The sequence below is a fragment of the Gekko japonicus genome, unplaced genomic scaffold (genome assembly GCF_001447785.1).
Source record: "Gekko japonicus isolate JY-2015 unplaced genomic scaffold, Gekko_japonicus_V1.1 scaffold661, whole genome shotgun sequence".
NCBI lineage: Eukaryota > Metazoa > Chordata > Lepidosauria > Squamata > Gekkonidae > Gekko > Gekko japonicus.
The window spans coordinates 195,413-217,576 of record NW_015173694.1 but is presented as its reverse complement, the minus strand read 5'-3'; the positions used below and the strand labels follow the sequence as shown (position 1 = coordinate 217,576).

General features: G+C 48.7%; 1 protein-coding gene across 1 annotated transcript in view; it reads left to right on the top strand.

The window, feature by feature from the left end:
- Positions 1-15,889: 15,889 nt before the first annotated feature.
- Positions 15,890-22,164, top strand: part of MEOX1 (mesenchyme homeobox 1) — a 17,001-nt gene continuing 10,726 nt past the window's right edge. Inside the window, exon 1 of the mRNA XM_015423180.1 lies at positions 15,890-16,343. Coding sequence (XP_015278666.1) covers positions 15,890-16,343 — 454 coding nt within the window. The remainder of the gene's footprint in view (positions 16,344-22,164) is intronic.

The following is a 22,164-nucleotide window of genomic DNA, read 5'->3' as shown; positions in this document are numbered from 1 at the left end:
AGGGAGCTGGAGAAAGGAGAGAGAATCTGATTCAGAATGAACATAAGACTTGAAGAAGAGCCCTGCTGGGTCAGGCCAAGGGTCCATCCAGTTCAGCATCCTTTTTCCACTAAGCCCAAAATCAGGGCTTGTAAGTGACTGTCCTCCCTCAATAGTTTATGCCTCAGTGACTGGTATTCAGTGGTATACTGCTTCTGAAAATGCTGGTTCCATTGAGCCAATATTCGTAGACAGACCTGATTCCTTTGTATTCACATGACAATGGTTTTCTGTGATTTCCCCATTGCCACTGCAAATGTAGAGATGTTCTCTGTGGTAATGCTAACACTGTGGTTTTCCCTGTACTTTACATGCTGTAGCCCCTCTATGGCCACCCCTGCCACCAGAGAACTTGTTGGGGCCATCCGTAATTGACAATGATATGTCAGTGACCCGTTTCAAGTTAGACCAATATATGGATTAGATTTGGTAATCGACCTACAGTCACAATAGGTTAAAACTGGTAATTCACATGTCATGCTTAATGTTATAGTGTTAAAAAAAAAGCTCCCCAAAGCCCTTGGATGGCACAAAAGTAGAGGAAAGACAGCAGCAGTGGGGAACTGAGGCACAGAAACTGGCATATCCCAGGAGTTCCCAACCATTTTGAGCCTGCATGCACCTTTTCTCATGCAGCTGCTGGTGTGACCTTGGGTCATTTACAAGTTCTTTCAGAGCTGTTCTCTCAGGAGCAGTTCTCCAAAGAGCTCTCTCAGCCCCACCTCCCTCCCAGGGGAGGGGACAGGAAAGAAGATGGTAAGCCGCACTGAGACTCCTTTGGGTAATGAAGGGCGGGGTATAAATCCAACCTCCTCCTCTTCCTCCTCCTCCTCTTTAGAATTCGGACACTGCATGGTGGGCACAGAAATAAAATGGCTGGTACAAAATGGCTGCCACAGGAAGGCAGATCCAGCCACAAAGTGATTGCAGCAGTTTAACTTCAGTCACACAGGGAAGAACTTTGGGTTGTGGTGGCCGCTGCTGCCAAAGCAACATTTTAAAAATTCTGCACAGCTGATCAGATCTCCAATAGCCAATCAGGAGCCTTGTTGGGCAAAAGCCCTATCTGGCCACACCTGCTTCCTAAAACACTTGGCAGGCCCCAGAAAAGTGGGTGCCATGGTACCGATGGGCACCATGTTGGGTACCCCCACTCTATCTACTTTCCTCCCACCATGCAGAATTTTATAAATTTCTAGAACAGGGGTGTCAAACATGTGGCCCGTGGGCTGGATCAGGCCCTCGGAGGGCCCCAATCAGACCCGCAAGGCCCTGCCTGTTTCCTACTTCAATTTGCAGTTCTGCTACTGCAGCTGTGTGACGGCTTGCTTTACCAGTCTCTCTCAATCGCACCGGAGAGATGGATAGGCAAAGCTCTCCTGTGCGATTGAGAGAGTCTGGTAAAGAACTGGCTGAGGCTCCTCCCCCTCCTCCTCCTAGGGGGAGGGAAGGAACAGCCAGAACTTGCTTCCTAGCCAGACTGCAGGAGAAAAGGGAAGGATGCCTTTCTTTCCTTCCACTGGCTGAGGCTCCTCCCTGAAGGGAGGGAGGGAATGAGGGAGAGTTTGCTTTGCTGGGCTGCCTTAATCAAGGCATGAGCTTTTGTGTGCCTTGCTACAGTGTGTGTGTGTTTTGCTGGGCTTCTTATCTTCTTATGCCAGGGCTCTCCTGGGTGCAACTGGGTTTCCTCCCTCTTTTCAATGTTTTCATGCCCCCGTGATCCAGTCTTTCCCAGTAATAAAACAACGTGAACTATTTTAGAGGAGGAATAGCAACAAGCCCGTGAAGTGGATTAGACTGAGGGTGTGCGTCCAGACCAAGTTTGTAGGAAGTTGTAGTTATTTCTCTGGGGAAGAGTATAGTTTTATAGACAAACACATGGCCCCCAGTCTGTGTTAGGATGCCTTCTCATGTTCTTGACCAGCACATGAAGCAACTTGTGTACAAAAGGTTGCAATACCCAGCCATTTCATGTTTCCCCCTGGATTCTAGGCTAGGAACACTGAGCATGAGTTTTTTTGTAAAATATGTCAATAAATCAAAAGTAGGTTTGCAGCTTACAGATGCACACCTGAACAGCATACTCAAGATTGCTATTGCACAGACATTTTGATGCGATAATTCAGAGCAGAGGTGTCAGTTAACAGAGACTGCTAAATAGACAAAGAGTGCTAGTGTTTTAATCATGAGTGCTGGTGTTTTAAGCATGTTTTACTTAAAGTTTAAAAAAATCTTTAATTGTGTTTGTCTGTGCCCTTTATAAAGTTTATATCTCCGCTACCTGGCATTACATTTTATGACACACATGGCCCAGCCCAACAAGGTCTCATTTATGTCAGATCTGGCCCTCATAACAAATGAGTCCAACACCCCTGTTCTAGAACGTGCCCATAGCTGTTTCTATGACAGATGGGATCAGGAATGTTGTGTTTTATTTTTACTTTCAAAGATCCTGCATTTTGGATTTTTTTAAAGTTGAAAAGAGCTGAAATGAAGGACCTGGCTGGAGAGAATGGGGGAGAGGCAAAGGGCCATATCAGATTCAGGGCTGTTGGGTTACCATAACTGTGGCTGACCACAGAAATGACTCACACCATAATCTTCATGACATGTTACTTTGCTTTGCTGCCAAACATCACTTTAACTGTTCACAGTGAAGTTATGTCTAATTGTTCATACTGCCTAGAAACCCCCCATGTGTCATCTATGCCCATGGGATGAGCTGGTTATCTGTAGCAACAGGCCATGTGGATTGGCAAACTTCACTGTGCTGCCAATTTCATGCTTATGAGTTTGGCCAAAGTTTGGTAAAAGTAGCTTCCATCCTTTGGCCACATGATACAGATCTCCACATGGAGCAGGGGGTGTACAAGCTAAGCAGCACCCTCGCGGTGTCATCCAAGTCTACCCAAAGAGGGAGGAACCAGAAGATGAATTCCTTTATTCTGTTGACACAGCAAAGGCACATAACCTGATTAAAGTGTTTAGGAACTAACATACTTGATAGTAAAGAAGAGCAACAGAGATAGGGTCCTAACTACATCCCTAGCTGAGAGAGAGGGCAAGAAGACTGAGTGTGGCACTTCTGAGAAGAAGGAAGAAATGATTGCATTTCCTGGAAATTGCCCTAAGAGTAGCAATCTGGAGACAGACAGAGAATGACACTCAACAAGAGAGAGAAGGTGCTGACCTCACTATCCTCTCTAATTGTCCTCTTGCTGGCCCCTGCAGGGTCTTCTATGCTTCTTTGTACATCAGACATTGCCTTTTCCAGCATATTCAAGACGTGGCATAACAGACCCCTGATGGTAGAGGGGTAGCCGTGTTAAGTCTGTTGTAGCAGAATAAAGCAAAAGTCCCTTGGCGACTTTAAGCACTAACAACCTGTATTTCGGCATGAGCTCTCACGGGTCAGAGCTCACTTTTTCAGATGTGATGGAGAGGAAATTATCCAACTTCCATTTCTCCTATGGTATAGCATGGACTCTATCCTCTGAAGGCGCCATTTCCTCCACAGGAGCTGATCTCTGTATAGCTGTAACCAATGTTCCCTCTAAGCTGTGGAGTCTTATGAGCAAACATTCTACTTTGTGAGCTCCTGGCATTAAAGTTGTGAGTGAGCAATTTGGCTACTGCATCAATTAGTTTGCTCTGGAGCCATCCTTCCTGAGCTGAGAGAAAAATGTGTGAGCTGGAGGCTAAAAAATGTGAGCTGGCTCACACTAACTCAGCTTAGAGGGAACACTGGCTGTAACTCCACGAGAGCTGGTAACCAGAGTCATTTGAGGAATAAGATATTTTTCTTTGCTGACCATGAGATGGGGGTGGGGTGGGGGGAGATGGTGGACTTTACCAGCTTGCACCCAGCTTGGAGAAATGTTATTTGGGGTTGGCTACCCCATCAACTTTCTCAAGCTCAGGGGTGGCCAAAGTGCAGCTCGGGAGCTGCATGTAGCTCTTTCACACAGTCCAATTTAATGTTAATAAAATCAAATTTGCATATTTCCCAATAAAAACGTGTGCGTAATATTTGCTAATGTCTTGCCGCTCTCTTCTCAAGCTCAGGGGTGGCCAAAGTGCAGCTCGGGAGCTGCATGTAGCTCTTTCACACAGTCCAAATTAATGTTAATAAAATCAAATTTGCATATTTCCCAATAAAAACGTGTGCGTAATATTTGCTAATGTCACTAACTCATCAGACGTTTATTCTGTGTGGCTGTTACGTTAAGCAAGCTTGGCCACCCCTGCTCAAGATGATGGTGATTGTGTGAACTTAGGCAGATCATGAGAAGGAGGGCAGGAAGGGTTGCCGCAGTGCTTAGTTCTCGTGGCTCTTTCTTACACGCCTAGGGAAATTTCTTACACACCCAGGGATTGCCACTTTGGGGGTCAGGAAGCAATTTATCTCCAGGCCAATTTGGCCAGGGATCTTGGAGGTTTTTTGTCATCTTCTGGGTGTGGAACAGCGGTCACTGGGGGTGTGTGTGGGGAGGTATTTGTGAGTTTCCTGCATTGTGCAAGGGGTTGGACTAGATGACCCTGGAGGTACCTTCCAACTCTAAGATTCTAAGGGATCTTTGCAACAAAGAGAGAAAAAAATCAACTTTATAAGGGCAAGCCTCGTCCTGTACACACACCCACATGCCCATGCGCACACGCATATGTTGCAAACATGCACTCCTGCTGTGGGAACATTTGGCCTGGTTCCCCTCTTTCACGCTTGACCACAAGAATGACTTCCAGCTGTCCTGCTGCCCCTGGATAGGGAGGGGTGGGGTGGGTGGGGGAGGTGGCGACTTTAAGGAGGTTAAAGGTGTCTATCTCTTTTTGACAAATGGCCTTCCCCGAGTAAAAGGCAGAGAATCGAGGCTCTCCACCCCCTGCCACCACCGGAGATCCAGAGCTTTGCCGGAGGAAAGCCTGCCCTCCTACAGAGCCAAAGCATGACAGGAGCAGCTGCAGAGGGTGGAGGGGGCAGGCGGGCAAGGGTCAATCACTCCTGGCCGTCGGGTGGGAAAAGTGAGCTGCCCTATAATCCTAGAAGGAAGCATGGGCTTAGGGCAGAGGGCAGAATGGCCGCTTGCTCGAAATCTTGAGCCGAGGCTGAAAAACACTGGTCTGCAACAGCATCTCTGAGCATATTCAGAGTACCTTGTCCATTGATATCATTCTGCAACTTATATAAAACAGCATTGTTCAGGAGAGTATTCTTATGAAGGTAGTAGGGCCATATTGTAGCAGAATGGTTAGAAAGGAGCTTTTATAAAAGGAATGAGTCTGTGGACTATATTTGCTGTGTATAGTTTGTATTATCTGTTAACATTTCATTCTGTTCCCACTGCACTGTTTTTTACGTATGTAAAACCGTTTGTTTCGCTGTTTTCCCATGGAATTAAATCCAATCACTGGTGACCTGATAAACTTAGGCCTCGGTCACATGGAGAATTTGCCGCGCGAAAGGCACGGATGCTGGGCGGATTTTCGGGGCGCGATCACACCGCAACATCTGGGAAGCGTAGTGGACCCGTGGCCAACCCGTGGCGTGCTGCCGAAGATGCGCAGTTAAAAAGTACCTGCAAAGATCTACTAGCAAATGGTTTGCCACGGGTTGCAGACAGACTTGTTTGGTGTGACTGCGCCGGTGTGCGCCTATTCCCTCTGGCCATCCTCTTTGCAGCACGCGCTGAAGGATGAAACCCTGGTGCACTGCCATCACGTCTGATCGCATAATGGCGGATCAGAATGCGATGGCGCAAATAGCCAAACTCCCCCCCCCCGCGTTTTCCGGCACTTAGCTTGCTATTCCTGTTTGCATCTGTTAACACATCTTCATTATGTTGTACGCTAATTTGCTGTTCAACCTCTGCTTTATATGTATGGACTGGTAAATTCCATTTCATTGTATCTGAGTAAGTGTGCATGTACAAGAAAGCTGGAATAAAACTTTGTTGGTCTTAAAAGAATTCGACACTTTAATGATGGTCTGGGCCTGGCTGGGGCGATGGCACACGTGCCCACAGAGAGGGCTCTGAGTGCCACCTCTGGCACCCGTGCCATAGGTTCGCCACCACTGCTCTAAGGTGTGTGCATGAATGAGCCCAGCCTGGCTTTTTCTCACAATGGTCCTATGAAGTTGGTTAGACTGCATGCCTATTCTGAGGTCAGCCCTCATGGCCCAAGTTGGGATTCAAATTCAAGTCTTCCTCTGTCAAATTCAACACTCTTAACACTGTACTACACTGGCTGATACATCTTAGATGTACTTCTTCAGAGACTCAGTTCCGATTGCCAGTGCAATATTACATACTGAATGTGTCCTAAACCCTGTTCTGGATAGCCCAATCTCGTCAGATCTTGGAAGCTAAGCAGGATCGACCCTAGCTAATATTTGGATGGAAGGCCACCAAGGAATAACAGGGTTGCTATGCAGAGGCAGGCAATGGCAAACCACCCCTGAATGTCTCTTGCCTTGGAAACCCTATTGGTCACTATAAGTCAGTTGCGACTTGATGTCAAAAACAAGCAAACAAATCTCCACCCGTGTCTTCAAAAGCCTAGAGAGAGGGGATTGTTCTCAGAATTAGGCTATGGACAGGTAACTGGGGAGTCAATATGCCATCCTAAACGGAATCATATCCTTCTAAACCCATGGATTTCAATGGACTTAGAAGGGCGGAACTCTGTTTAAGATAGCACTGTTTAATCTGTCCTCCAGATTACTTCTTTACATGGGGAGTGATTAAAATGTGGAATTTGGTACCAAGAGGATGTAGTGATGGCTACAGGAATAAACCGCTTTAAAAGGGGATTAGATAGATTCATGGAGGACAGGTCTATCAGTGGCTACTAGCCATAGTGACTAAAGGGAACATCCACATTCAGAGGCAGTAAACCTCTGAATCCCAGACCCAGGCCGAGTTCAGACTGTCAGTTTGGCCCAATATAGGCACGTTTCACAAACAGATTAAATGGGCCGGTTCACACAGCCACAGCTGTCAGGCGTTCCCCACCCGTACTCAACCCGTCCTATGGCGATTCCCTACCTCATTAAAAAAGTACCAGGTGAAAGCTGGAGCAAACCCTGTAGAACACGTTGATCCCGCTTCCCGGAAGTGTGCACTCTAAAAGCCGCAAACAAGCCGCATAGATAATGTGAACTGGCTGATCCGGCAGGGATGTGCATAAGCGCCCATGTGCAATATGCGCTGGAGCCACCTGCGTCCTTGGCATTCATGGTGACTGACCTCTTGGCCTCACTCTGGCACCAGGAAGGTGCAGTTGATTTCCCTGGAGAGGCAGCAGTGATGTGACCGGATGTGTGCTGCTCTACCGCCCAATGCAGGGCGGGCGCAACGGGATCCTGCCCCAATTGCTGATGCGGTGCTGCACCTATGCACATAGGCACATGTTGCCGGAGTGAAAAAAAGCTGCTTATAGCCGTGCCTCTACCAGGGGCAGGCCAACAGAGTGAACGCTCCCTTGCGCCTCCTCCCCGGTATGCTCCCGCATCAGTAGGTGCAGTGCGACCGGGAATCCCCAGCACAACTTGGTCCGGGTCTTTTTGTCCCGCCTCCCTCGCTCTTCATACTGCCAGTCTGTCCTCAGCCCCAGAAGGCAATGTCAGGGGAAGGCCTTGGCCTCTATGCCCTGTGGTTGGCCCACCAGAGGAACTGGTTGACCACTGTGTGAGACTTGAAGCTGGACTAGATGGACCACTGGTCTGATCTAGCAGGGCTCTTCTTATGTTCTTATGCCCCCAAAGTCCTACCACCTGACACCTCTTCTAAAGGACATCTTCATTCAGCTGCCGTGGAGAGCCCTTGCATTTTGGTTACCGTCCTTGGTAAACTACCATTCCTGTTTGGTTCCCGTTATTTTGCCTTTCTGGGGATGCCTTGCTGTTGTCAGTTTTAAGTATGAGTTACCTTCAGGGTTCATTTCCCTCCTCGCAGGGTCTCTAGAAGTTTAGTCTCTCAGTGGGAAGTGAAGGCAACTTGCCTACAGTGGACGTGTGAATATTTATTATGCCTGTCTCAGTATCTCCTTTGGGTCACTATCTCCCACAGGAAAGGAGGGGGGAAGGTTCTATGACTAGAAGATGTTTCTGGGGAAAAAGGTTATGTAAATCTTACAGTGAATATTAAGGTGGGAGATGGCTCTTACAGAAATTGGCTTCTCTTGTCTTAAACAGATGACAACCTCTAGTAACCTTATACATTACTGTTTTTTATATTCACAATGGAGGCTGACATGGGTATCAGATTCTTCTTCCGGGAAGGCCAAGGGTACCTGATTCCCAGTTCTATTTTGCATCCCAGAGTCTCCACGGGGTGGCCTTAGCCAATGGGCAACAGGCATAGCTGCTTCAGATCCTGAACGGGGGGTGGGGACTGGCCAAGCCCTGCCCCCTCAAAGAAGGGGGGGGAAGAAGGCCCCAGAATTGTTAAGACCAGGGGTCATTTCCTTCGGGAGCGCACAGGAGCAGAGCTCCGGCAGTAAGGAGCCCAGGGGGCAGGCACATGCAACAAGCCCCGCCCCCTGCTCCCAGCAGCCCTCAGTTGGGCCATGAGGAGAAAGAAGGAGCCAGGTAAGTTGCAGAGCCCCCCCCCAGCCCACCTTCAGGTGAGGGCAGATCTGCACGTTCCCCCCCCCCCCAATAGCTAGCACTCCAAAACAGCCCAGTGGAGCCTGAGCGGGGCCTTCTGACACACTTCCGGTGATGTCAGGGTGTGTGGCATATGCAAATAAGTTATGCAAATAAGTTATGCTAATGAGCTCCTGCACCTCTTTTTCTATGAAATGACTCTTGGTTAAGACTGTCCCCGCATATCCATCTCAAGTTTGTAGGATTCTCCAAACAAGAACAGAAAAAAGGGCTTCCTTTAAAAAAAATGTCCTGAAATATTTTTATTCACCTTTCCTCTTTATAAGAACCCACCTTGATAAAGAATTCTGGGGAACTCAAATGCTTGCACTGTGTGTTGCTTCATTTTGATTGGTCTTACTAGAAGAAGAGTAGATTTTTATACCCTGCTTTTCTCTACATCAAAGAGTTTCATAGCGGCTTACAATCTCATTTCCCTTCCTCTCTCTACAAAAGGCTCCTTGTGAGGTACTTGGGGCTGAGAGAGTTCTAAGAAAACTGTGACTGGTCCAAGGTCACACAGCAGGTTTTATCTGGAAGAGTGGGGAATCAAACCTGGTTCTCAAGATTAGAGTCTGCTGTTCATAACCACTATACCACACTGATCAAATGGCATTCCATGGATGTTGATTTTAGCTTTTGCTTTGGCCCTACGAGGCCACCTTCTACTTCCAACTGGACTTAATCAAGACCTAGGTTTCCTGTCTCATTACCAATGCTGATTTCTCCACGCCTACTACCTTTCTGCATATCACACCTAATCCAATCACACCTGCTATTGTCATTTGCCTGCTAATGTCATTTGGCATCTGAAATCACTCCACTTTCCAATATACAGGACAGATGGACTCGCATTCTAGCATGAGTCCAATGGCACGTTTAAGATCTATCTCACATTCTACCTGTATCTGAAGAAGTGAGCAGCAATTCACAAAAGATCATCCCCTGCCCACAAATTTTGTTAGTCTTTAAGGTGGACTCTTTACTCTTTTCTACTGCTACAGAAAGACTAACATGGCTACCCATCTTGATCCACCTCCTACTTGTTGGTGATAATCATGTCATTTTATTTTGTTTAGTCAGTTAATTTATACCCTGCACCATCTCCCCTCAGGAGGTTCTGGTTGGCTTACATTTAAAAATACAATAAATAGAAGTATAATACATATACAAACAAATGCATCAAATAGAACAGTTAAAACATCAACTTGACAACAAATTCCTTGGAGTGTTCAAATGACTGTCCAGCTCCCAAGTTCTTAACATTAACCAAAGGCCACACAAAACAAAGCAGCCTTATATGCTCTAAGGAATGTTGGAAGAGCCAGCAGGGCACGAAATGCCCTGGGGAGCTGATTCCAGAGAGAAGGGGCCACCACTGAAAATGCCCTTGCCTTGGTGGTTGCCATGAAAAGGTTCACCTAATTATTTCTACATGATTGCTCATGCCATGCATCACTTGTGGGCCATTCCCAGGGCTTTAAACTAGATTCAAATCGACCTGTTTCCATCTGGCTCCAAGGGGAATTTGTACTTCCAATGTTGCCATTACTGGAGGGGGAAGAGCAGACCGACCGACCCACCGACCCACCGACCCACCGACCTTCCTTCCTTCCTTCCTATTTGTACTCTGCCTTTTCCCCGGTGGGGCCCCCAGGTGGCTTCCACTGTTCTCTCCTGCATTTAGCCTCTCAACTGAGAGTGTGTGACTGGCCCATGCTTCTTTGGCAGAGTGGGGATTTGAACCTGGGTCTCGCAGATCCTAGTCCCAGCACTCTAGCCACTATGCAACACAGGCTCGTTAGCTGTTTCATTGTCAAGCGGTGCTGTAGCTGGTAGTGAAATGGGAAGTGAGGGACGTGGGGCTTTCAAGGCCATGGGAAGCCCTGGCGATGAGCGGGATGACAGAGGAGCAAGTATGGGGGTAGCAGCAGCAGCAGCGAGCTGTGTGGGAAAAGGGGTCTGTAGGGATGCCAGCCTCCAGGTGGAGCCTGGGGACCCCCCAGAATTACAGCTCATCTCCAGACTACTGAGATCAGTCTCCCTGCAGAAAATGGATGTTTGAAGGGTGGGTTCTATGGCATTCTGGTGGTGGTGGAGGAGGAGGAGAAGAGGAGGAGGAGACTGGATTTATGCCCCACCCTTGACTACCTGAAGGAGTCTCAGAGTGGCTTACAATCTCCTCCCCTCCCCCTCCCCACAACAGACACCCTGTGAGGTAGGTGGGGCTGAGAGAACTGCCCTTGAGAGAATAGCTCTGAGAGAACTGTGACTGACCCAAGGTCACACCAGCAGCTGCATGTGGAGGAGTCTTCCCAGTTTAGAGTCCGCCACTCTTAACCACTACACCAAACTGGCTCTCTCAGTGTACCCCACTCAGGTCCCTTCCCACCCCAGCCTCCACCTCCAAAACTGCAGGACTCTTCAACCTGGATCCAACAGCCCTACCCCTCCATCCCTCACCGGTGGCCAGGGGGGGACCTGGCAGCCCTTGCATCTGTGGGCACCATTTCTGCCTGCTCCCACTCTTCTCTCCGCCCACCTTTTCATGTCCCTGTGTGGTTGCTGCCCAGCAGGGGGTAGGAGAGTGGAGAGAAAGACTCCACCGTCCAACCTTATTTGCTGTAAGCAAGACTTCTCTTATTAGACCACCCCAGGGCATCTGCCAACATGGCTTGTGTGGAGAAACAGCCCAAGACTGCGGAAGGTTTTTCATGTCAAGGATCTTCCATGTGGGCCTTCTGCCCTGTTTTTTTGACTTGGGTGACTAATGAGAAGATGTTCAGCACGTTGTGTTCCCTTATCATGCCTTGTTTGCACCATGTCTTGCCCCAGGTTCCCTCGGCTTCCTTTTCTGGCCAGTGTTTGTGTAATGGGTTTGGCCTCGTAAATCAACGAAGCCATTTGGTTTGAGCCTCTCGGCAGGGAAGAAAAACAGATTGTCAGGTTCAGCTGAAGCTGCCTCGTCCCCTTCTCAGGAGGAGGACTCCTTCCCCCCAGGTGGAGGGTTAGGGAGGTCAGAGGTCACCGGGAAAGCAAGCACCGACCCTTTTGCTCAACTCTTCTGGGCTTCCAACCACAACTTTTACTGGGCCCCTGGCCTGCGAGGGGTGGCCTGCCGGGCACATACAGTTTTGTTATGCCTGCAGAATCAGGACCCCTGCCTCTATAAAGAAGATTTTATTTCCAAATAGACAGGGAACCAAATGAGAAACAACGGGGTTGCAGCAGTTTAGGGTGGCCAATGTTGATTTAAAAAGGGGGGAGGGATAGAGTCAGGCCAGGCTGTGGAGGCACGGTAGCACCAGGGAAATGAGGGCTGGGGGAATCTGGTGAGTTATGGGTCAGGACTGAAGCCTGGATTTACTGGCTTTAGATGTCACATTTTTTTTTAGGATGGACAAACAGATATTGTAAGATGTAAGCCTATGCTCACTGACCAGGGTGTAGCTCTAATGGACATCGAGTTAATTCTGAGTAGACATGCGTAGAATTTCACTGCCTGTGTGGTCAGTTCACATTGGCTGCTGTGGAAACCAGCATGGCAAAACAGAATGAATGGGTCTGATTTACTTATTACAATATTTATACCCTACTCTCCCCTTGCCCCTTACGATTCCAAGAATACAAACAAATAAAAGACACCAAAGCCCACACTGAACCCCCTCCCCAAGAATGTGCCTGCAACAGAAACCTGTTAAAAGTCCTTACAAATAACATGACCTTATAGAGCCTCCTCAAACCTTCTAAAGAAGGTGCCCCCTCCCTTTCTCTGGGAGTCAATTTCATGAAGCAAGGGCCACAATGGAGAAAGAACCGGCTGTAGCAGATGCCAAGCGGGCCACCTTGAGCCGTGGAAATTGGGGGGGGGGGGAACGGGACACCCAGAAGGTTGAAAGTTAGGGTGGCCAAACAGCATCCATTTTGATTGAATACAGTTTCTCATGTGAGCAATGGTGCAAAGAAGAAGAAGAAGAGGAGGAGGAGGAGGAGATTGGATTTATTCCCCGCCCTTCACTACCCAAGGGAGTCTCAGAGTGGCTTACAAACTCCTTTCCCTCCCCCTCCCCACAGCAGACACCCTGTGAGGTGGGTGGGGCTGAGAGAACCCTGACAGAAACTGCTCTTTTTCAAGGACAGCTGTTATCAGAACTATGGCTTGCCCAAGGTCACCCAGCAGGTGCAAGTGGAGGAGTGGGGAATCAAGCCCGGTTCTCCCAGATTAGAGTCCGTGCACTTAACCCCTACACCAAACTGTTGGAGTGCTACAATATAGACAACTAGGGATGTCACCCTCCTAGTGGGACCTGGGGATCCCCTGGAATTACAGCTCATCTTCAGATGACAGAGATCAGTTCCTCTGAGGAGAACGACTGCTTTGGGGGGTGGACTCTATGGCACTGAACCCCACTGGGCTCCCAGTCCTCCCCAGGCTCCATCTCCCAAACTCGAGGAGTTTCTCAAACTGGATCTGGTAATCCTACCCCCCCACCCAATCCCCCACCAGTAGCTATCTTGGGGAGAAGATTAAAAAAAAAAATGGGTGGTAAGTGAACAGCTACAGCAGTTGGGCCTGTTGGATATGTTTATATAAGTTATACTTATGTATTTATATCCCACCTTTCTCCCCACTGGGGACCTTGTGCAGCTGACATCATGTTAGAAATGAAGGACTTTGTGCTGTCTCTTAGCCTCAGACTTCAGAGGGGGTCTATAAGAGAGTCAAAGAGACCAGGAGACCAGGACACTGTTCTATCCTTCCCTTTACTCTCTGATACGATCTCTTTGATGTGTTGATTGCTAGTCTTAGGGAAACTTCCTTCCTTCCAGTCTGACACCTTCTCTCCACACTATGCTAGTCTTCTCCATCTTGGCACCATGAGGGCAGGACATGCTTCCTGCATCTCTATCCATCCTAGCTAGTTAGACTGGATTAGAATCCTATCTCTCCACTATGCTGTCTAGAATGGAGTTCCTTATAATAAAGGATTCATATTAGTTTTGCAAAGAGGCTCTGTGTGTAACTTTGTTTCTTGCCTGCACACACTACCCAGATAAGCTCTGCTGCGTTACGAGCCTTGCGCACTCAGCTAACCCCCAAATAATCCTTCGCATCATTCCCCTCTTCTCCATTTGATCCTTGCAACTACCCTGTGAGGAAGGTTAGTCTGAGAGAGTGTGATTGACCCAAGTTCACCCAGCATGGTCCCATAGCAGAGTGGGGATTTGAACCTGGATAGACATTTTAACCACTACACTGCACTGGGATTTGAACCTGGGTCTCCCAGATCCTGATCAGACATTTTAACCACTACACTGCACTGGCTGGTCCTGTATACATGCAGTCATAAGAACAAAAGAACATAAGAGATGCCAATGTTGGATCAGGCCAAAGGCCCATCCAGTCCAACACTCTGTATCACACAGTGGCCAGAAATACCAGTGCCATCAGGAAGTCCACCAGTGGGGCCAGGACATTAGAAGCCCTCCCACGGTTGACCCCCCCAAGCACCAAGATGACAGAGCATCACCTGCCCCAGAGTCCCTATCTATACCTTGTGGCTAATAGCCACTGATGGATCTCTGCTCCATATGCTTATCTAATTCCCTCTTGAAGCCGTCCATGCTTGTAGCCGCCACCACTTCCTGTGGCAGTGAATTCCAAGTGTTAATCACTCTTTGGGTGAAGAAGTACTTCCTTTTATCCATTCTAACCCGACCGCTCAGCAATTTCATGGAGTGCCCACGAGTTCTTGTATTGTGAGAAAGGGAGAAAAGTACCTCTTTCTCTCCCTGCTCTTTCCCATGCATAATCTTATAAACATCAATCATGTCACCCCTCAGTCGTCATTTCTCCAAGCTAAAGAGCCCTAAGAGCCTTAACCTTTCCTCAGTCAAGTCGCAGCTGACTTAGACTTTCAAGACAAGAGACATTCAGAGGTGGTTTGCCATTGCCTGCCTCCATGTCATGACCCTGGTATTCCTTGGTGGTCTCCCATCCAAATATTAGCCAGGGCCGACCCTGCTTAGCTTCCAAGATCTGACAAGGTCAGGCTAGCCTGGGCAATGCAGGTCAGGGCATGTATACATTATATAGTTTCCGCTTTAACAGGTTGTTCTTTCTAACTATTGATCCAATCTGCTTTCCTAGACTTTCACACCCTACCTTATCTGTTTTCAATCCTTTGGAATCAAAGGTGCTCATTCTCACCGGTCAGTGGATTCAGGCAGGAAAATCTAACAAGTTTCCCCCCCAAAGGTGAAAGCTCTGTCTACTGCTCTCATGGAACTTGCATGCAAGGGGAAGCATTTCAAAGCATCTCTGGAAAATAAATTAAAACAACAAACAAAAAGCCCCCAAATCCCCCTGGTCATAAAAATCCACCCACCAGGAAACACACACCTTTAACCAAAAGACTCAATGTTCTGTGGCACTTTGGAGACTTTACTGGTTTGTGGAGCAACTCAGATTTCAATATGATACTTTTGCAGTGGTTCCTTTTCACTCTTTGCATAAACTTCAGGCTTCCAAGAGAGTCTTTACATTTTAAACATCTCTAGTTCCTCACCACTGACACACACGCTCTTACCTTCTCCCCCTTGAAGCCCCTTTGGCTGGCTTCTGGATCTGGGGCAGAATTTCCTTTTTTCCAAATCCAAAGGCTTGTGTATTTTTTTTTATTGCACAATAAAAATAACTTCAGAGTGCGAGAAGGAAACCTTAAACCTGGGCCTTTTGTGTGTGTGTGTGTGTGTAAGTTTCTCTCCCCCCCTTTTAAAAAAAGTACAGACAATGTTTCTTTAAAAGCCTCCATCTGCAGTTCCCATTAGATGCGCCTCTAAGGTTTCGAGTGATTAATCGTTGTATGTTTGGCTCGGGTCGGAGGGGCTGTGCGTGCGGGTTAAGCCCTCCTTCCCCGCTGCTCTCTCACATTTCTCTTCCTCAGCTTGTCACTCACACTCCAGCGAAAGATCGCAAAAGTGTTTTTCGGGACTTCAGGGCTTCACAGCCAGAAGGCTGCAGGCTCCGGTAGCAACAGATGTGAGTTGCCTCTGCTGAAGTTTATGGAGAATCCGCCCGGTCCAGCTACCGACAAGCCTATGACAGAGAGCAGGCATCAAGCTCTTTGGAGAAGGAACTTCTGCAGAACTTCGCCCTTGGATTTCCCGGTTGACCCCATTGACAGGAAGAGCATCCTGGAGTAGATGGATCCACCTGCCAGCAGCTGTATGAGAAGCGCCCACTCGACTAGCACCACGTTCTGGGAATGCCTGCGGAGCCACCACCCGGAGGCCGGGACAGCCACTGGGCCGCACCACTACCCACAAGCCCCCTTTTCCTTCCACCCCAAACCAGACTTCGGTGCTTATGTGGACTTTTCCACCTCCTGCCTGGCTGCTGCCCCCCAAAGCCTTCCCCGGGAGGAGCGAGCTTTTGATGAGCATCACCCCGCTTTCCAGCATCCCGCCACCTGGCACTTCACCGCATCCGAGGGCAGGCGGCGGCTCCCTGCTGTTTTTTTGGGGTGGGGAGAACCAGAGAACGGCAGCCCCCACTTGGTGGATTCTGCTGTGGGTACCAGCGAAGATTATGGCCTGGTGAGGAATACTTCAAGGGACGCGGAGAAGAAATCCTGCAGGAGGAAAAAGGGCAATGCAGGTAAGTGGAGCTTAGTAGAGCTCTCAGACTCACTGTTTTGAGGGTGACTAGCAGTGTTCACTCTAAGCTGAGTTAGTGTGAGCTAGCTCACAGTTTTTTAGCCTCCGGCTCACACATTTTTGTCTCAGCTCAGGAAGGAGGGCTCCAGAGCAAACAAATTTATGCAGTAGCCAAATTGCTCGCTCACAACTTTAATGCAAGTAGCTCACAAAGTAGAATTTTTACTCACAAGACTCCACAGCTTAGAGGGAACATTGGTGACTAGGGTGGCTGAAGGTAGTGGCGTAGTGGCTGATGTCTTGGACTAGGAGCTGGGAGGCCTGGGTTCGAATCCCCACTCTTCCATGGGACCTTGCTGGGTCACCTCGGGCCAGTCACACACTCTCAGTGTAACCTACCTCGCAGGGTTGTTGTGAGGGTAAAATGCAGGTGAGGAGAACAATATAAGCCGCTGTGGGTCCCCACTGGGGTGAAAGGCGGGGTATAAATGAAGTAAAACAAAATCTGAACAAACGAATTTAAAAGTCACGGTATTCTGGGAACTGTGGTTATACGAAAGAGATTCTACCACAATCAAATATTGCAGAAATGGGGATGGGTCTCTTTAGGAGAGCTGCAACGTATGCTTTGGAATAAGGGCCTTTGGCATTGCAGATGGTATTGCGCATTATGGAGTTGATTCATTTACCATTGCATACAAAAATCTAAGACATAAAAATAACAACTAGCTTGCAAACGTCCCTTTGAACGAAGTGGAGGCAGCAAGGGATGCTGGTGTTTCGAGTTAGTTATGATAGGGACACCCCTGACGCCATTCGTAGGTGCGATGGTCGTCAGTTCATGGTAGGTCCATATAGGGTAGGCTGGTTGCAAACCATAGATGCTGAGTTTCCATTAACTGTCAATACAATCTCAGCTTCCCCCAATCAGTAACAACAGTAACAGAACAATCCATTCCTCCATCAGTTCCATTGCTTACCCCCTCCTCTTGTGGGACAGGACCGGAGTCCTGGTTCCTAAGGGAGGGATCAGAGTGGGGCAGGCAAACGGAAGAAGAACGAGGAAGGGGAAATTGTTGTTTCATCACCACCCCCAGCCTTGTGAGTTTTAAAGGGAAATCATCTCTTCCAGCCACTTTAACTGTATCATGCACACCTGACAGTTATTTATTTTTTTCCCCCAATTTATACCCCGGCCGCCCCACCAAGGCAGGCTCAGGGCGGCTTAGTAAAGGTAAAGGTTCCCTTGCTCGAAAGCCAGTCGAGTCCGACTCTAGGGTTGCGGTGCTCATCTCCGTTTCAAAGCCGAAGAGCCAGCGCTGTCCGAAGACTTTTCCGTGGTCATGTGGCCGGCATGACTAAACACCAAGGCAAACGGAACGCTGTTACCTTCCCACAATTTCTTGCTTTCGAACTGCTAGGTTGGCAGGAGCTGGAACTAGAGACAGGAGCTCACTCCGTCATGCGGCAAGTCAGGTCTCGAACTGCTTTGGGCGGCTTACATAAAAGTAAATTCATAAATAACAATTAAATGACCATAAAAAACATCTAAAAACAGTTCCTTATAAAACAGTGCAGTATCATAAAGTGCTAGCAGTGTTGTTTCATAGTGATGGCGTTACCATATGAGCGCACCCAATAGATTATCTAGATGTGCAGCTCACTGATCTTTCCCAGATATAATCGGCTGTCAATAGCAAACCAAGGGCCAGGGCTCTGTAAATTCCAGTTGTTGTTGATAATGGTGGCGGCTCCTAATTGAAGGCCTGGTGGAAGATCTCCATCTTGCGGGCCCTGCAGAACTTTAAATGGTCCCACAGGGCCCTGATCTCTTCCGGGAGCTCATTCCACCGGTATGGAGCCACCACCGAAAAAGCCCTGGCCCTGGTTGCAGCCAGTCTGGCATCCTAGGGGCCCGGGAGGGCCGGTCTGTTTTGTGACCCTGATCGTAGTTAAATCTGACTCAAAGCTACTCTTGTATGTGGAAACTCTACCCTAACTCGAGATGTGTTTAGGAATGGTCACTCCACAGTTAGAAGAGGAGACATTCTTTTCTGTTTCATATGTGCCAGGGGTGATGTAAATAGGGTATGGAACCGAGTCTAGGCAAACGCCAGCTGAAATTAAAACCTGGATCTTTTTTGGCACAGCGAATTTTATTAGGGGTGGTTGAGACTCTTCCAATCTGTATCCTCATCAGATATATAAGAAACACTGCTGCTTCCACACAGGAGCAATTCCCTGTTTTGCTCTCATTGCTGCCAGGCCCAGAACAAGCTCATTTTGCATATCAAATTGCACCCCCCCCCAATACTTTCATAATAGCTGTTTTGGTAAAAAGGTGAATACACAAATCACAAAAACGATAGCACAACGTTGATGTGAATCATGAGATCTGCATACACGATTAGCTATTGCTCAAGTGAACATTTAACTTACTATTTAGAAATACAAAATTAAACAGCATTGTCTGTGACCGTTTTTTTACCATTGCATTTTCCCCAGTCAATGTCATTTTCAGTGACATTGACACGACCAAAATTAATAGGTTTTTATTTGTAAAGTCCAGGGCTCTTTTTGTAGAAAAAGCCCAGCAGGAACTCATTAGCATAATAGGCCACACCCAACAGCAGGAACTCATTAGCATATTGGGCCACACCCCTGACAGCACAGCTCATTAGCACATTAGGCCACACACCCCGTGGTACCAGAAGTGTGGTTATCCAGCCACACCCACCTTTTGCTTGTTATTCTGTTTACCTTGTTTGTTTTCAAATCCCAGGGCTTTTTTGTAGCAGGAACTCATTTGTATGTTAGGCCACACACCCCTAATGTAGCCAATCCTAATGAGTTTCTGCTGTTGGTTGTCGCCTATTATGCTAATGAGTTCCTGCTGGGCGTGGCCAACTTGGGAACCAGCCGGAAGCAGGCGCTCTTGCCTCACTTGCCCTGCCCTTGCCACAGCTCTAGTTGCGGATGTGAACACCGAGGCCTTTGCCATGGGATGTTTCATGGGGTTTCCCCTTGTGCTTTCCTCTTGCATTCAGCATCTTCCCTATCCCTTGCTTCTTGACATTTAAAAAAAAAATTGTATGAGGACTTTTACTACAGTGGCAGGTGTGACTGAAAGAAGATGGCACCCGATGTGGGTGGGGAGTTGCAGAGATCCACACCTTCCCACCCACACTTTCCCTAAGCACACTTTGGGTATGGTCTTGCAGGAAGGATTGTACCAAAGTCGGTCTTAGGAAGCACATGGCGAAGCAGGGGGTAACCCTGAAGGTGGATGGTTGCCCCGCAACGTCGTGGAGAAAAGCTCCCAAAACGAACTGCTGCAGTTTGATGTCGGTGGGGATGCATAGAGGAAAACTTCCATGTGGAAGCAACCTCTGCTTTCCGGGATGCCAGCCTCCAGGTGGGACCTGGGGATCCCCTGGAATTGCAGCTCAGCTACAGATTACAGAGATCAGATCCCCTGGAGAAAATGGATGCTCTGGAGGGTGGGCTGTGCCCCACTGAAGTCCCTGTCCTCCCTGGGCTCCATCCCCAAATCTCCAGGACTTTCCCAACCTGGATCTGGCAACCTTACCCTTCCCCATCCCCTGTTGGTGGCCCGGGTGGCCTAGCAACCCTCGTTTCCACTGATTCCTAGATTATTTGTTAGGTTAGACAGGACCGAAAAAGATTATATTTCTTAAACTCTTGATTCACTGCTGAACTTTGGATAAGAGTCAGGGAGAGATCCTTGGCCCTTCTGTGCTGGGGGGACAGAGCTTAAGGTCTAGTCTGCATATCCCTTCTTGATCTTGCAAACCCCCCCCCAGTCCTTCTCCCAGTCCTTTACATCCCCAAATGGGGGCCTTAAATGCTTGCCAGCTTCTTTCACCATGAGGCTTGATTTGATTAAAAGATTTATAGACCACACTTTCACTCTACGCCCTCCCAAAATAGTTTACAACATAAGTTAATCATCAGCCTGGTTAAAATATATCTCCCCCCGCAAACACACAGTCTCAGAAATAAGCAGGTCAGTCAGAGGTCATTTTGGGGGGGATCGCAGTTCCCCTGGGTGAGGTACGGGGGGCAGGGCACGTGACGAAGCCCCGCCCCCTGCTTCCGGCCGCCCCGCTTCCGGCCCTCATTCAGCCAGGAGGAGGCAGGAGAAGAGGGAGGGTAAGTTGCTTCCTCCCTGCCTCTCCCCACCCCTGCCTGCCTGGGGCCAGGGAGGGCCTTCACGGGGCTTCCTTGCACTCCCGCCGGCCTTGCAGGTCCACAGCCGGGCCCCTCATGGGCGGCCGGGACCGTTGGGGGCAGGGGTGGTGGTGGCCTTATGACACATTTCCGGTGATGTCGGTGTGTGGCCTTATGACACACTTCCGGTGATGTCAGGGGGTGTGGCCTTATGACACACTTCTGGTGATGTCAGGGGGTGTGGCATATGCTAATGAGTTATGCTAATGAGTTCCCCTAGCTCTTTTTCTACGAAACGACCCCTGAGGTCAGTTGTTTATAGCCATGTTGGCCCAAAAACAAAGTCCCCAAAGCCAAGAACACAATCCGTGGAGTCCCTCTTATCAGGATGGATCCAGTGACTCATCACTCCACGCACCCGACAAGCTCAGCAGATGGTGAACGTGTCCTGGTGAGCTCGAAAACTTGCCCTGCTATGTGACATTGAATTGCTTCTTCCACACAGGAACTTTGTGGACACCGGAACCTTAAAAGTAAAAAAAAAAGTCAAGAGGACAGGAGAAGCATCCCAGGATGCTAGAACTGCCAGTCCTGGGTTGGGAAATTCCAGGAGATTTGGGAGCAAAGCCTGGGGATCCTGGGATTTGGGGTGGGGAGTGGAGGAAGCTCAGCTGGGATGTTATCACCATAGACTCAGACCTCCAAAGCTGCCAGTTCTTCCCCGGGGAAGAACTCTGTAGCCTAGAGATCGGTTGTCATCTGAGAGAACTCCAGGCCCTAGCTGGAGGATGGCAACCCTGACCCCCTCATATAGGGTTTCCAACCTCCAGGTGGGGCCTGGTGATCTTGCGCTTTTAGAAAAAGAAGAAGAAGAAGAAGAAGAAGAAGAGGAGGAGGAGGAGGAGGAGGAGATTGGATTTATTCCCCACCCTTCACTACCCAAAGGAGTCTCAGAGCAGCTTACAAACTCCTTTCCCTTCCCCTCCCCACAACAGACACCCTGTGAGGTAGGTGGGGGAGAGCTCTTGACAGAAACTGCTCTTTTTCAAGGACAGCTGTGCCAGAGCTTGTGACTGACCCAAGGTCATCCAGCAGGTGCAAGTGGAGGAGTGGGGAATCAAACCCGGTTCTCCCAGATTAGAGTCCACGCACTTAACCACTACACCAAACTGGCAATTGATGTCTAGACTTACAGAGATTGGTCCCTCTGGAGAAAATGGCTGCCTTGGCGGGTGGACTCGATGGCATTAAACCATGCTGAGGTCCCGCCCTTCCCCAGACCCTGCCCTCTGTAGACTCCACTCCTCATATCTCCAGGTATTTCCCAGCTTGGAGCTGGCAGCCCAACCCCCCACCCTGGGCCTGGCAAGTGTCTCAAGCTCTGTGCCGTTAGAGTCGTCTTTCTCTGTCAAACAGCTGTTTTCTAATCACCTGCACAAACTGGCCCTCTCCTCCAGCTGGCCTTTTCAAACAAAAGGAGAGGTAGCAGGTGTTGTTGGGAAAGGGCAAGGCAATGTCTGGTGTAGAGAGAAGAGAAGAGAAGAGAAGAGAAGAGAAGAGAAGAGAAGAGAAGAGAAGAGAAGAGAAGAGAAAGCAAGGAGACACTTAGATAGGATGGTGAGGTCAGACCC